At 40.4% G+C, this 14,224-nt stretch overlaps 2 protein-coding genes across 2 annotated transcripts; both read left to right on the top strand.

The window, feature by feature from the left end:
- Positions 1-137: 137 nt before the first annotated feature.
- Positions 138-7,318, top strand: LOC139564395 (alpha-endosulfine). The gene is made up of 3 exons (XM_071383884.1): positions 138-310; positions 3,167-3,289; positions 4,424-7,318. The coding sequence occupies exons 1-3, from the start codon at positions 257-259 to the stop codon at positions 4,592-4,594; spliced, it is 348 nt and encodes a 115-aa protein (XP_071239985.1). The 5' UTR covers positions 138-256; the 3' UTR covers positions 4,595-7,318.
- A 432-nt stretch (positions 7,319-7,750) lies between these two features.
- Positions 7,751-10,393, top strand: LOC139564393 (induced myeloid leukemia cell differentiation protein Mcl-1 homolog). The gene is made up of 3 exons (XM_071383883.1): positions 7,751-8,486; positions 8,675-8,925; positions 9,058-10,393. The coding sequence occupies exons 1-3, from the start codon at positions 7,979-7,981 to the stop codon at positions 9,172-9,174; spliced, it is 876 nt and encodes a 291-aa protein (XP_071239984.1). The 5' UTR covers positions 7,751-7,978; the 3' UTR covers positions 9,175-10,393.
- Positions 10,394-14,224: the final 3,831 nt, after the last annotated feature.

Genomic DNA, 14,224 nt, shown 5'->3' with positions numbered 1-14,224 from the left:
TTGGCTCTCTTGGTATCTAATACAACGTGTTTCCTTATACAATTGGTTACTGTATATGTCTGTCACAAATGGCAATCCCACACAACGGCGTCAGAAAATATTTAGCCTTTTTTTTTTTATCGAGGAGACTTGTTCACGAGAGGCAGGTTAGATTTTGCTAGCAGTGGAATAGCTAGAGGAGGCGAGGAGCACCCCTGCATACATTCTAACGTGCGTTTTCAAGCAATTCGGACTTCCAGTCCATTAGAGCTGCGTAATGTCGTCCGAAAATCTATCAGATACTCAGATGGAATATGAGGATGAAAAACAGGTGGGTTTAATATCGTGACACTATCTTGAGTTTGTCAGTTAGCCATAACGCTAGCTCTGTTTGTTGTAACGCGTTACAAGTAACGTGTTTGAATTGATTGCTAGCTAGTTAGCTTTCGTTATAGCATCAAACCTGTAAACGTCTCGTTTACCAACAATGACAGTGTGTATAAATGTTTTGGAAAGGTCTTGAGTAAGATGTACGTGTCTCCCGATAATCAATAATAACATAGGTACTGTATTATTGAGTTATTTATTGAGTTTTCCCTTGTGCAATTGGCTCACTGGTCCATAGGTTATGAGATATGCCTGGGCCTCATTGGTCTATCCTGACACAGCAGTAGTTGAGGTTGAGTCTACCGGCGTTCGATACTGTCATGCAAACAATAATATTGTAGCCTATCCTTTGAAATCTGCGTTTTAATGGAAACCAGGGTCAATCATCAGTCACTTATATGCTAGCTGATCAGTCACACAAAGCTTATAAGGATGTATAAGCTAGATCTATTGATTCATACTCGGTTTCAGTCCCCTATACTTTGTGAATGTTATTTAAAGTGTTGCACTGATATTAGGTTTAGCTATATATAATATAGGCCAATATGTGACATCTATCAAATGGAGTACACTGATGAAAAGGCACTTGTACAGGCAGCATCCTGAGTGGATGCTGGTGAAGGTCAGAGGTCTATTGACAAACCCACCGGTCATATCAATATGCATTGACTAGCATGTCTACATAGGGAAGTTACTGATGCTATACTTTGTCTTATCAATGATAATGGGTGCTAATAATACAATGGTATTTTGATACAATGACAAGAAGAGAAACGGTCATGTGAGAAAATAACATTTCATGGTAGCTAGCTACTATTGGTCTAGTCTAGCAGTTTGGAACTGTTTGAGGGACTGGAAAGTATCCTGTCCACTCTTGCATTGTCCCTCATTGGGGCTGAATATAGTAACCTTTACATTTTTGTTATGGATCCAAGTGAACCAGCAACAGAATCTGTTCATCGGATTCTCTACCCTGAGTCACTTATTGTCCCTGCCCCTGCTAGCGTTGCGTTCACTGTCCTCTACATGGAATGGCAGATATTCTCATGTACTTCAATTGCAGTGTTTTGTGGGTTTCTCAATGTTTTCTTAGCTTTATTTAGCCAGATAAGTAACAATGTGTTGTAAGTTAACAATGGGCAATGCCATGTTAACAGTGATGCTGAGACTCAGATGTTTCCAATTAAAATGTATGCCAAACTAAAAACCAATGATTGCACAGTTAAAAAAGCATGCATCCACAAGGACTACTTTAAGTTTCCACCAAATAATTGACAAAAACACATTTACTTGAAGAACAGTGCAGATACAAACAGTATGACGGGTTGTGTTTGTGCTGTCATTCTGTTACCAAACTTTGCATCTGCACTGTTCTGCAAGTACTTGTTCTTTTTTTTGTAAAAAAAAAATGTGGAAATTGTTGAAAGTAGTCCTTCTGCATAGAGTTGTATGGTTTATTTAATTTTGCAATCATTGGTTTTTGTTTGACATTTTAAAGTGAAAAATCAGTCTCAGCTTAACTCTGTTACTGTGGAATTGCCCCAATAGAGAATGTTTTGCTGACTTCTGCTCAGAGTCTATCTGGACTGTGGGCAATAACAAGGTGTGTCTTGTTAACCTACTTTCCACTGGCATCTGTCCATGGACTCCACACTGGCAGTAAAGGGTAAACCAGTTTGTCTAGTGCAGGAGTTGCCTCCAGTAAACCATAGGCTTACACCTTACAAAAAGCTTTAGCATGAAGGTGTCATGTGAAAACTAGAACCACTCTGCAAGCTCTGTGTACCTAGACTTTGGTCAGCAATTACTCAAGGCCTGTTTCTGTATAATATTTTTTTCAATAACCACAAAGTAAGGCCACACTTGGCTTGTACATATTTGCAGACAAACGGCTTCATGAGGGGAAAACAATTTGTTTTTATGGCACCAATAACATGTCAGTGATGGGGAAACTGGTAACAAGGCTGTTTTGTCATCATCAGCTGAAGAAATGTGTATGAGAGGGGGAAATAATGGATGTGAACGGCTTTCTAGTCACTTAATTCTTACTCAATCATAACACTCGTCTTCTGTGTGAGTTGTTCATTGCAGGCAACCATGAGGGCGTGAGAGATAGTGTTGCAGGAGCGCATACAGAGAGTGACTCACTATGAAGACGCTTCAACTCCCTCAAGTCATTTTCATGGCGTTAGCCCACTTCACAGCTGAATATGAGTAGGGTTAAGCGATATGATTCAGATGCAATCCTTTCTGAAGAGCACAGTGCCAGCCCAGTAATCTTTTTGTTTTGTCATCATCAGACCATCTTATAACCTTCTTATTAGTTTTAAGTTTTAATTTCACAAGTTCAGTGAAATGTCCTTATTGTAACCTCTAACCCCAACAATGCTGTAATCAATAACAATGTAATACAAAAAAATATATAAGGTAGAACATAAACACACAAGAAATGGAAATAAGAACACGAGGAAGTAAGTAAGCATAATATATACAGGGTCAGTCAGTTCCAGTACCATATTTACAATGTGCAGGGATACTGGAGTAATAGAGGTAGATAATTGTAGAGGTAAGGTGACTAGGCATCAGGATATGTTACTGCATATCACAAGGCATTGGACAGTTAAATGGAGAATGTCTATTTTAAAAGCCTATGCTTGTTCTTCTCTGCGCATCATGGCTGACATTATGATAGGCGTAGGCTACATAGGCCTATTGTTTAGATGTTTCTCCTCTTTAGCTAAATTCCTTGCAAGTAGCACCCATATGACGGCACATCGAAATGTTTTCTTTGTCTGGACAGGACTCTCAGGAAAAGAATGCCAACCTTGTGAAGGGCGAAGAGGTAAAGCTGAAGGCCAAGTACCCCGGCCTGGGCCAGAAGCCTGGAGGCTCCGACTTCCTCATGAAGAGGCTACAGAAAGGGGTAGGTGGAACGCTTCTCCCGGCGAGCCACAGATAATGCATGCTTTTGATTCAACATGTTAGTGAAGTGCTAGGCTGGAACAAACGCCTACACACCCTTGTTGACCACTTGACTAGGAAATCACATAGGCTTAGAATAGTCTTCTTTAAGACATATCAATACGTTCTGCATTCATGAGCATCTCAGATTGCCTTGGTGTGTCTGTGGCAGTAGCTATGTTCAAATTAACTTGTCCAGTGATATTATTTAAATTTTTTGTCCACATTTTAGAATGTTCACAAAGAAAATAGATGTGACAATTACCTGCTACGGTGCATTTCCGTATAACTATCTTATGTCGTTAAAAACAGCTATACTTAATGACCTCGCACCTTAAAAAAAAAATACTTTTCCGCGAAAACCTACAGTGTCAACTAACAATATAGTGGTTGAAGTGTTTCCATTACCCATTTAGGCAAATTGTCGTCAATGTATTAAAGCACAGCCTCTATGCCCTCCTACATATCTGTTTCATGTCTCGGGTATAGCCAGGGAAAGCCAGCATGCATAGAATGCAATAATTGACTAATATTTCGATATTCTAATAATTCTCATGTATCGTCAATGTATCGCCATGGTGAAACTTGCACTCCTGTAAATCTGAAATAATTGGATGTTGAAACTTGCATCCAGCCAACCAGAAAAGCAAGGTGAAACAATTTAGGCATTCTTGAAAGTCAGGACAATCCTTGTCCTGCAAAGAAACATTATTTTTATAGTTGAATAAATGGATTTTGCAAGCAGTAGGCATTTAGAGTTAAATGTGGAGTGGAGCTTTATAGTTACCTGTGACATCACATGCCCCACGTACCTTCAAAATGATTCGACAATCACCATCTATTCCAAAAACATTGTTTCCATTTATAATTTGTCGCAATAATGTTAGACAAAAGAAAATCCACCCCTGTTGAATGGATAAAAATGTTGTCGATCTTTAGAACGTTTCTCCTATATGACACGTTGCAAAGATTTTTTTTTTGCGGCATTGCTTTTGGCAAATAAACCAGCGTCAATGGAAACTTGCCTATTAACTTTAACTAGCAGATCTACTCCAGACAACCTGAATTGAATTCCTTCTTTCTTGCCCCCACCTAGCAAAAATACTTTGACTCAGGTGACTACAACATGGCCAAGGCCAAGATGAAGAACAAACAGCTGCCCGTGGCGGGCCCTGACAAGAACCTCGTCACAGGGGACCACATTCCCACGCCGCAGGACCTGCCCCAGAGGAGGTCCTCCTTGGTGACCAGTAAACTAGCAGGCTAACCTAGCCTCCACGCATCCACTAGGCCCCCAGCTAACATTCCTCACCTGTCCCCCAACAATGTCCCCCCCCCCTAGTCATCTCCAGGCTTCACTTGGCTTTAACATATCGGGGAGAGCTGTGAAAGTCAGTACATATTGCTTGTATGTGGGGAGGTGAGCTGGGACCTTTTCTACCATCTCTCCACACAGCTCTGCTCTCTGTGCACTCTGCTCTACCGCCTCCCTTATGTCTTGGTTTGGTGTTCAGAGGTACATAAAGTAGATGTGCCATCGGGGAGGCTGAGTTTAATGCACTTTGTATTATGTACAGTACGTTTTTGCATCCCGAACAACACCAAAATATGTTGTTGACGAGGGAGTTAGGAACCATGATCGCTCTACATTTTTCGATGTTGTGTTCTCGTCAAAGCTGGGGGTAGATGTTTGCGTATTTTGCTTGCACACCAAATCTGGGAGGGAAGGGAACCATGGTGAAGTATCCAAAGGAATGGAGTGGTAATCAGAGGGAAATGTGGAAACTGATTTGAGGTTTCCTTTATCTCATGTTTTGTCAAACAAAAATCCAAGGTCGTCCACGCTGACCTGAACGAACGGATATGAAACTGCACATTTTCTGCTCATGTCGCTTTAATTCTTGACTCCCTGTTGCTCTTCTTTTTCTAAATATGCTGCATGATTGTAACATGTAACAAAATGTGCAAATCTGGAGGGGTTAGACGACTGATAGGAAGTAGCAAGCAACCAAATGAAGCCCTGGAATGTCCATGGTCACTCTCCACACCTTCCATCCTTCCCTCTCAATGTCCTGACAATCCACACACTGTCTGTAGGCTGCCCATGGCGAAAGCAATGGCAAAGCAAACTAAATACCCATGTATCGTTTTAAGGCTGGGAAAATAAGAAACTGTATAATACTCAAGTTAAATCTCAGTTCTGTGGCTATTACATCACATCAAAAAGCCTAAATTATTTGTAGGGGATCAATTCAGTGTATATTTCTGTATTGTGTTGAGAAATGTGACATTTGGTATGATTTGTGTCTTTATAATGGGTTGTTTGTTCATTGTCACGCATTAGCCATTTACTACAATCTGGCTCTTCACTGTTAATGGCAGCTCCTGTTGAGAAACTCTTCCAGTAACAGAAGATTACTGCCTAGTTCCCAATTACATTAGTTGCTAAACCTCTCCTCAGTCTCTCCTTCAAATTCAACGTAGCAGGAGCCTCACAGCGTACTGCTAAAGCATATAGCCTTACGTATTGACATTCTAAATATAAAAATCTGTGACGTCAGTAATGGGGTAAACAGTCGGCCACCTGATAAACTGACCCTGACTGGCCCCGGGCTCACACAGACCTAACTGGAACACACAGTGCGCTTTAGAGATATGCTCACTTGACACATGGCAAAGGGAAGGGATTTTATGACATGAGGAGAGGGGGAAAAGTGTGAGTGTATTTAGTTGACCCTGCTCACACCTGTTGGGATGGCTCAACTTGCAAAGTAATTATGGTCAGAGGTGTGTTAGATAAATCATACAAAAGTAAAGGCTAGTCGTCCTATCTCAATGTATCACACACTCCACACAAATTATAAAATACACACTTGATCACTCCCATCTTGGCAGCTTTTGAATATTAGACACGGATCTGTGTCAAATTGCAGGGAAGAAGATAGTGTGTTTGTCTGGGTTTGTATGAATGTGCTGCTGTTCTCTGTCCCAGCGGGTGTAAATAGACTTGGGGGTTGAGGATTTGTTTTCTTTCTGTTGATTCACTACTTGTAGTTCTCTGATTCAATGTTTCCTTTCTCCTGTCGGTGAATACACTACTTCTGCTTTATCTTTTTCTTTTTTTTACGACAGAGATCTTAATCTGTATAATATGAATGTGTAAATGCTGCTGATTCAGTCGATGACAAATCTTAAACGGAGATATTACCCTATAAAGAAAGCCTGTCCCAGGATTCAAACAATTGGACCCACTCCTACCATGAATAATGTCTGCCAATTGGAGACTGACTAACCCCTCCAGGGTTGGGGGTATAATTCCATTTCAATTAGGATATGAATTGAAATTCTACCCATGCTCAATGCAATCCATTTTGGGAACTGGCCAGCAGGAGTTTAAATTTAATTGACCCCAACTTGTTACTTGAATTTGAACAGAAAGACCGTGCAGAATCCTAAATAATTGTAGCTTGCCATTGCAGGCTTAAAAAGTGTCATAATATAATTGGATATGCTGCTGAAATTAAGGTTGTTGAAACAACAGAGGAATTCTTGATTGCTATGTTTTTGTGCACTGTCTGGCTTTGTATGGAGCGATGCAATGAGGGGTATAGCAGGGTTTGTTAAAATACCATGTCACCTGTTCAACCATAAGTATGTGCCAGAATGTAAACAAATTAAAATGACTGTGTGCTGCTTACTGAAACTGTTTTTGGTTTTGCATACAGTAAAGATGTTTTAGTGTTCTCTTACATCACTACATAACTACAACAAAAGTTTATCCTGGCCCAAGACTGCAGGGATATCTGGAGCACCCTTGCTCCCAATAACTGGGGGTTTACATCAGGATATGCGTATTGTGGAGCTGGAGACAAAACAAAAGATTGATTTTAAGAAATTAGAAAGTACATGAGTACTAATAATGTTTGTTGTGTGGAAGTAGTGGAGCAAATTTGTCAGTATTTGAAATAAACTTTTACATGAATATGAATGACTTTTGGCTATTTTCAATTATCTTCTCACATTATTGATTTGATCACCAGTGCTGGTGAAGTTTACATTAGAAACCAATAACCAACCAACTGTCTCTAGCTACAGTAATCTTTGCAACCGCACAGGGCAGGATACCGCCACTTTATGTTGATAAATGACAAACAAAGTCTAGGATCACCGTTTTATGTTGATAAATGAGTCTATACCCGTCATTGGCCACTAGGGGACAGGAGAACTCCGCATTCACTATCAATGGTCTCTGAAGGGCTACATCAAAGTGTACATAAAAATGTGTTATTTATCTGTACTGCTCAATGCAGAGAAATGCTTTTTTATATCCTCTCTTCGTGGAGGTATTTATCTGAATGTTATTGGAAAACCATCCCAGATAGAATTGTGAAACTACTTCAAGGAAGAGGGGAGACCCAATGGAGGAGGCAGAGTCGAAAGTCATCGAAGTCCCTCCCACTTTCCCCTCCCTCTTAACTACACGACAAAAGGTTGGTCATTTCCTCTTCGGGCTCACTGTTGTAGTTAGCAGTCAATGATGGGGGATATTTGAGCAACAAAGTAGCTAAGCGCTAGCTTTTCTTAAAATAACTGCTAGAAGCGTACCTTTATTTTTCAAATTCTTGTTTCTTTATCTAAAGGTTAAGTCAAGATGATTCTGTCGAAGTCGATTACACGAGCCACAACTACGATGTTGAATATTCAAAATGGAGTCGTCGGAGGCTCTTCGTACCCTGCTGGTACCTCTTTGTACTATTTCGGCGAGACTAGGGCCGTATGTGCTGGGGCGTCACCGAAGTCAAAAGTGGATACTGACTTGGGTAACGGGACTAGCGACACTCCACAACGACCCACGAAATTAGGAGTGAATGTCGTGAAAAGCAACGTCCTGGGTAATCATTTGTCAGACCGAAGCAACAATGACGACTCTGACGGTTCTTTGCCATGCACTCGACAGAAGGCGTCAGAATGTGGGCCTGAACTATCGAATTGTCCATCGGGCGATGAAGTATTGGAACATGATACAAGACAACTAATTGACAACTTATTGGGGGGCTATACAGGACTGTCTCCGCCTCGTTGGAAGCAAAGCAAGGCTCTTACGACGATGACACGAGTGGTGAAGGATATCATATCAAAGCACCAATACGCATACAATGGTACGTAGATTTACAGTAATCATCTCTATAGATCCTAATCACTGGCACTAGCTAGCTAAGTATCTGTATAGTCTGTTTTAAAGATGGTATTGAGCGCAATATGCGCTAACTTGCTGAATAACAGCAATATTATCAGGAATGTGGTTAGTTCGTTTTACTCAGACTTTAATATATATATTTTTTTTTAGGTATGATCGCCAAACTTGACTTAGATGACCGATGCGATGACATGGGTTTCATCAATTCTGTGGCCAAGGCCATGTTCAGTGATGGGACCACGAACTGGGGTCGCATCGCCAGCCTGGTGTCATTTGGAGCAGTGGTGAGCCAGCACTTGAAGGAGATGGGCAGGGGACACTGCATTGGGTCGGTGGGCCAAGAGATCGCCACATACCTCCTCTCTGACCAAAGGGACTGGCTGGTCAAAAACAATGCTTGGGTGAGTCTTCTATGTGGCCCATGAGTCATTGGCTCACATCTTCAAATCTAAATGAGGACAGTTAATCTTATTTAGCCTACTTGTTCAGTAGCTAATCATAAACCTAACTCTGTATTTTTGTCTCTTACTCAGAATGGATTTGTAGAGTTCTTTCATGTGCAAGATCCAGAGTCTTCAGTAAGGAACACCCTCCTAGCCTTTGCTGGAGTTGCTGGGCTTGGGGCAACACTCGCCATGTTGATCAGGTGAATTGAACTATAAAAGACTATCTGTTACTTTTTTTCAACAAAGAAAATGGACTATTCCCGCAAGTTCTCTGAAATCCTTAATATCACCATGATTGGAATGACTACCCAATGATGTCCTGTTTAGTCAAAGAAGAGGGTCATCAGTCTGTTGGATTATAGTGATGGACTGAATTGGGACAGTGCTTTGGTGTCAAGCTCAAGTTAGCTTTTTTCCGCATCATGTGTTGGTGCTGTTTTTTTTTTGTTTGAGTGGCCATTTGAGGATATTTGGTAGTTGTCGGAACGGTCTCCAAATATATTCATCTGACTACTTAAATTTAATGGACTTGTTAAATGGAGCTTTTATTTAATGTAAAAAGTACAGACATTTTATTTTTGAAATAAATGTATAGTTGAATTTAGACCCGTACAAAAACAGTTAATTAATCTGCAAATGTTCAACTTTTTGTAATCAAGGTGGAAAAGCACTAGCTTATAGCTATACTTCACAATGGCAAAGTTCCGCCTCTGACCATAAAGTTGGCTCAAATGACTTGTTTCTATTCCTTGTGATATTAGTCATACATGTACAAACAGGCATTGGTGGCAGAAAGGCAGAATCTGCATTGAACTGACCAGTGAGGGCCTTAGAATTCAACTAAGGTATACCCAGTTTATGGGCATTGAAAATGTAAAGTTCTTACAGCAGGGAAGACTGTATTCTACATGCATTTAATTGCCTTACACGCATGTCATCTCGCCTACACCCAATTCATAAGTCCATATTCCTGTTCCTTGGGGTAGATTTGCCAGTCATGCCTGGCAATGCATTTGCGTGGATGTAATGTGACTTCCTGGTTAAGGAAATCTTGTGGCTGTTGCACTGGGAGGGGGAAGGGGGAACCTGTTTTTAAAGTCAGTTCAAAATTCCATTCTCAAGACTATGCTGATTTTGTATTTGAAGTGTTTCATTTCCAAGTTATATCCATGTAAATGCAATGTGCTCACAGGTATAAGTTTTTTAAATATGAGCTTAAAGATTGCAAATGGTATCTGGCATTGGTTCAATAGAGGCAAGATCGTCTGGACTGTAAACGTGTACAGCAGTTCCACCTAACAAACTAGCACTAACCCTCCTGATGCATCTTGCTGGCAAATTCCTTTATTCTCCTGAAGTTATATGATTAAAGGATAAAATCATGCAACTTTTGTGACTGCAATGAATAAAGAATGTGACTTTATTCACTTTGTGGCAGCAATTGTCTGAAAGCAGAAGTTTTGCTGTCAACTTTGAGACTACTTCTCAGAAGGGGTGGGGGTGAAAAGACAGCAGTGACATCTGCACTGTGCTAGTTTCTGGTGCTGAAAAGTAACCACATACACAAATTAATTCCTGTTTTGTACATAGTCATCTATACACACACACACAGTCAAACATGTTTATTCACACCATACCCCCTGGACATACACTGTGAGGTTATTTCCTAGAAATGAAGCTTCTGTGGTAACCATGCCTATATGTGTGTCATGGGCAGGCCACCACTGTATCGCTGCAGCCTCAGTTGTCAGAAACATCATTATTAAATTAAGAATGCCAGAACCTGTTGGGTGCCAATAAAATAAGTTGACAGGAGTCCAAAGATCTTTACAATGTTGCATTATGGCTGTGACCTCCTTATACACTTTAGAGATGTTTCCACAAATTGCATCTGACAGCTCTATCTGCACCACAATCATAGCGTTGTAACAGTTGAAGCTAATATTAACCACATCCTTTGTTGCTCAGACTAATTTACCAACTTGAGAGTTGCTTCTGCATACCAAAGCAGTATATCTCCGAGTGCCACGGGTGTAATGCATCCAGTCTCAATTTTTTTAAATGATATGCAAATTTAAAATGACATGACATTGAAACCCTCTTGCACATAGGCCATAAAATGACTGATTTGAGCGAAAGCCCGGAAATACCACACTTCTCTTTTTGCATATGTGTCTGTCACTGATGTATAGAAAGGTCAGAATCAGACTGGTTATTGTAGATAACGCTTTCCCCTGAAGCTTAAGGAGGAGAACTGGAGCAGTTGGGGGGCCAATGGCGGAAGGAAGCATAGGTCAGCAATGTACAATCTAATCAGGCATGTTTTACACAGCTATGGAAATCAGCCACAGAGCAGGTATTGTTTGACGTCTGCTGGGCCGAGGAAAGTTGGAGATATCACAGGGTAGTGACGGAAGTTGAGGGGAAATTTGAGTTCACTTGTTTGCACTCCGTCTCATAACAGTTCTCCAAATGTAGTATGTGTAACTTATGAGGTTGTCAATGAGAAAATGATATCTGTAGAAGACTCACTAGTCTCACCTAGGCTAATCTTGCAACAAATTCACATTACCTGTGTCAGAGCATGCCATACTTTGGATAAAGAGGATTTTCTTTGGTAATGAAAAGTGGTTTGGAAACAACCAATATGCTAGAGTAAACACAATGTACTTTAATTTAATGCGAACAAGTTTGTGCAGGAGGCCTGCAGCTATATCAAGCCTCAATTAAGGGAACCCTTTCAAAGGGTCATGTTGCGCTTAGTCATTAATGATCACTCTGTGTGTGTGTGTGGTAGTTCTGTTTGTTCAGATCTCCTTTGTCGTCTCTGGTTACAGCACAAACACACACCAATAGAGGTCTTATGAGGAATTGTAGTAGGCCCTCTCCATGGTGACTAATGCTCACTTCAGACCTCCCCTAATCCTCCTGCTAATGAAGTTGGCAACCACCGTGGTTACCATCACCAAAGGGCTAGTTCAAGTGGGTCTTGCCAGGCACTAGCTACATCGGGCCTGGGCAACTCCAGTCCTCATGGGCCTTATGGTGTCACACTTTTGAACCAGTCCCAGCTAACACACCTGACTCTAATCAACTAATCATGATCTTCAGTTAAATGCAATTAGTTTAAATCAGGTGTGTTTGCTAGGGATAGGGGGAAAGTGACACCAATCAGGCCCCGAGGACTGGAATTGCCCAGGCCTGAAGCTAAGGCAGCCACATATTACACCATAAAAATAGATTGATAGTAAGCACAAATCACATATGACACCGTAACTAAACTGTTATTTCAGAGTGGATTTTTTTTTTTAAGGTAAAGAGTAGTTCCCACAGGCACGGCACCAGGATAAAGTGTCTAAAGGCGTCCGGATGCTTCCCATCCGGAACAGTTTGTGCTTATGGAGTTTTAGTTTGTTATCTTCGAGCAGGGTTTTTTGGTCTGTTTGTGCAAATTCTTTCTCACAGCAACCCTAATTTTAGTAGCCGAAGTCTACGCCTTTTTTATAGTCATTGATCAACAGTAGGGATTCTTCAATTACGTGCTTGTCATTCAACGGGAAACGACTTGTTTTCATACCCCAAAAATGACTTAAGAAATACTGCACCAACATCTTAGATGTAAAATTACACGACTAAAATATTAACTTTGCAGAAACGAGAAAGTTAATGAAAAATGTATTGAGTCATCTTAGATCAATTCTGACTCTTTTAAGAAAGTGTGTGTGTATATATAGATATCATTTTAGTGGGTGGATCAGCTTTAATATTGCGGATAGATTGTTGCTTCCATCAATGTAATTGTCTGCATCATTTCCAATCCCCCATATTTTTGGGATATTAGAGGTCTACCGATTTTATGATTTTTCAACGCCGATACCGATTATTGGAGGACCAAAAAAAGCCGATACCGATTAATCGGCCGATTTTTATTTATTTATTTGTAATAATGACAATTACAACAATACTGAATGAACACTTATTTTAACTTAATATAATACATCAATAAAATCAATTTAGCCTCAAATAATTAATGAAACATGTTCAATTTGGTTTAAATAATGCAAAAACAAAGTGTTGGAGAATAAAGTAAAAGTGCAATATGTGCCATGTAAGAAAGCTAACGTTTAAGTTCCTTGCTCAGAACATGAGAACATATGAAAGCTGGTGGTTCCTTTTAACATGAGATTTAACATGTTAAACAGCAAGGGTGGTTCGTTGCTCCAGAGCCTTTCCATTCAACTTCACACTCCTGGGCCAGACTACAGTCAATCATATGACCTACTGAAGAGATGAGTCTTCAGTAAAGACTTAAAGGTTGAGACCGAGTCTGCGTCTCTCACATGGGTAGGCAGCCCATTCCATAAAAATGGAGCTCTATAGGAGAAGGCCCTGCCAACAGCTGTTTGCTTAGAAATTCTAGGGACAATTAGGAGGCCTGCGTCTTGTGACCGTAGTGTACGTGTAGGTATGTACGGCAGGACCAAATCGTAAAGATAGGTAGGAGCAAGCCCATGTAAATGCTTTGTAGGTTAGCAGTAAAACCTTGAAATCAGCCCTTGCCTTAACAGGAAGACAGTGTAGGGAGGCTAGCCCTGGAGTAATATGATCAAATTTTTTGGTTCTAGTCAGGTTCTATTTATCACTAACTGAAGTTTATTTAGTGCTTTATCCAGGTAGCAGGAAAGTAAAGCATTGCAGTAGTCTAACCTAGAAGTAACAAAAGCATGGATACATTTTTCAGCATATTTTTTGGACAGAAAGTTAGATTTTTGCAATGTTACGTAGATGGAAAAAAGCTGTCCTTGAAACAGTCTTGATATGTTCGTCAAAAGAGAGATCAGGTTCCAGAGTAACACTGAGGCCCTTCACAGTTTTTTTTTGAGACGACTGTACAACCATCAAGATTAATTGTCAGATTCAACAGAAGATCTCTTTGTTTCTTGGGACCTAGAACAAACATCTCTGTTTTGTCCGAGTTTATAAGTAGAACGTTTGCAGCCATCCACTTCCTTATGTCTGAAACACAGGCTTCTAGCGAGGGCAATCTTGGGGCTTCACCATGTTTCATTGAAATGTACAGCTGTTGTCATCCGCATAGCAGTGAAAGTTAACATTATGTTTTCGAATGACATCCCCAAGAGGTAAAAATATATAGTGAAAACAAGAGTGGTCCTAAAATGGAACCTTGAGGAACACCGAAATTTACAATTGATTTGTCAGAGGACAAACCATTCACAGAGACAAACTGATATTT

The sequence above is a fragment of the Salvelinus alpinus genome, chromosome 35 (genome assembly GCF_045679555.1).
Source record: "Salvelinus alpinus chromosome 35, SLU_Salpinus.1, whole genome shotgun sequence".
NCBI lineage: Eukaryota > Metazoa > Chordata > Actinopteri > Salmoniformes > Salmonidae > Salvelinus > Salvelinus alpinus.
The sequence above is the reverse complement of the archived record's forward strand: the minus strand, read 5'-3'. Positions and strand labels throughout refer to the sequence as shown.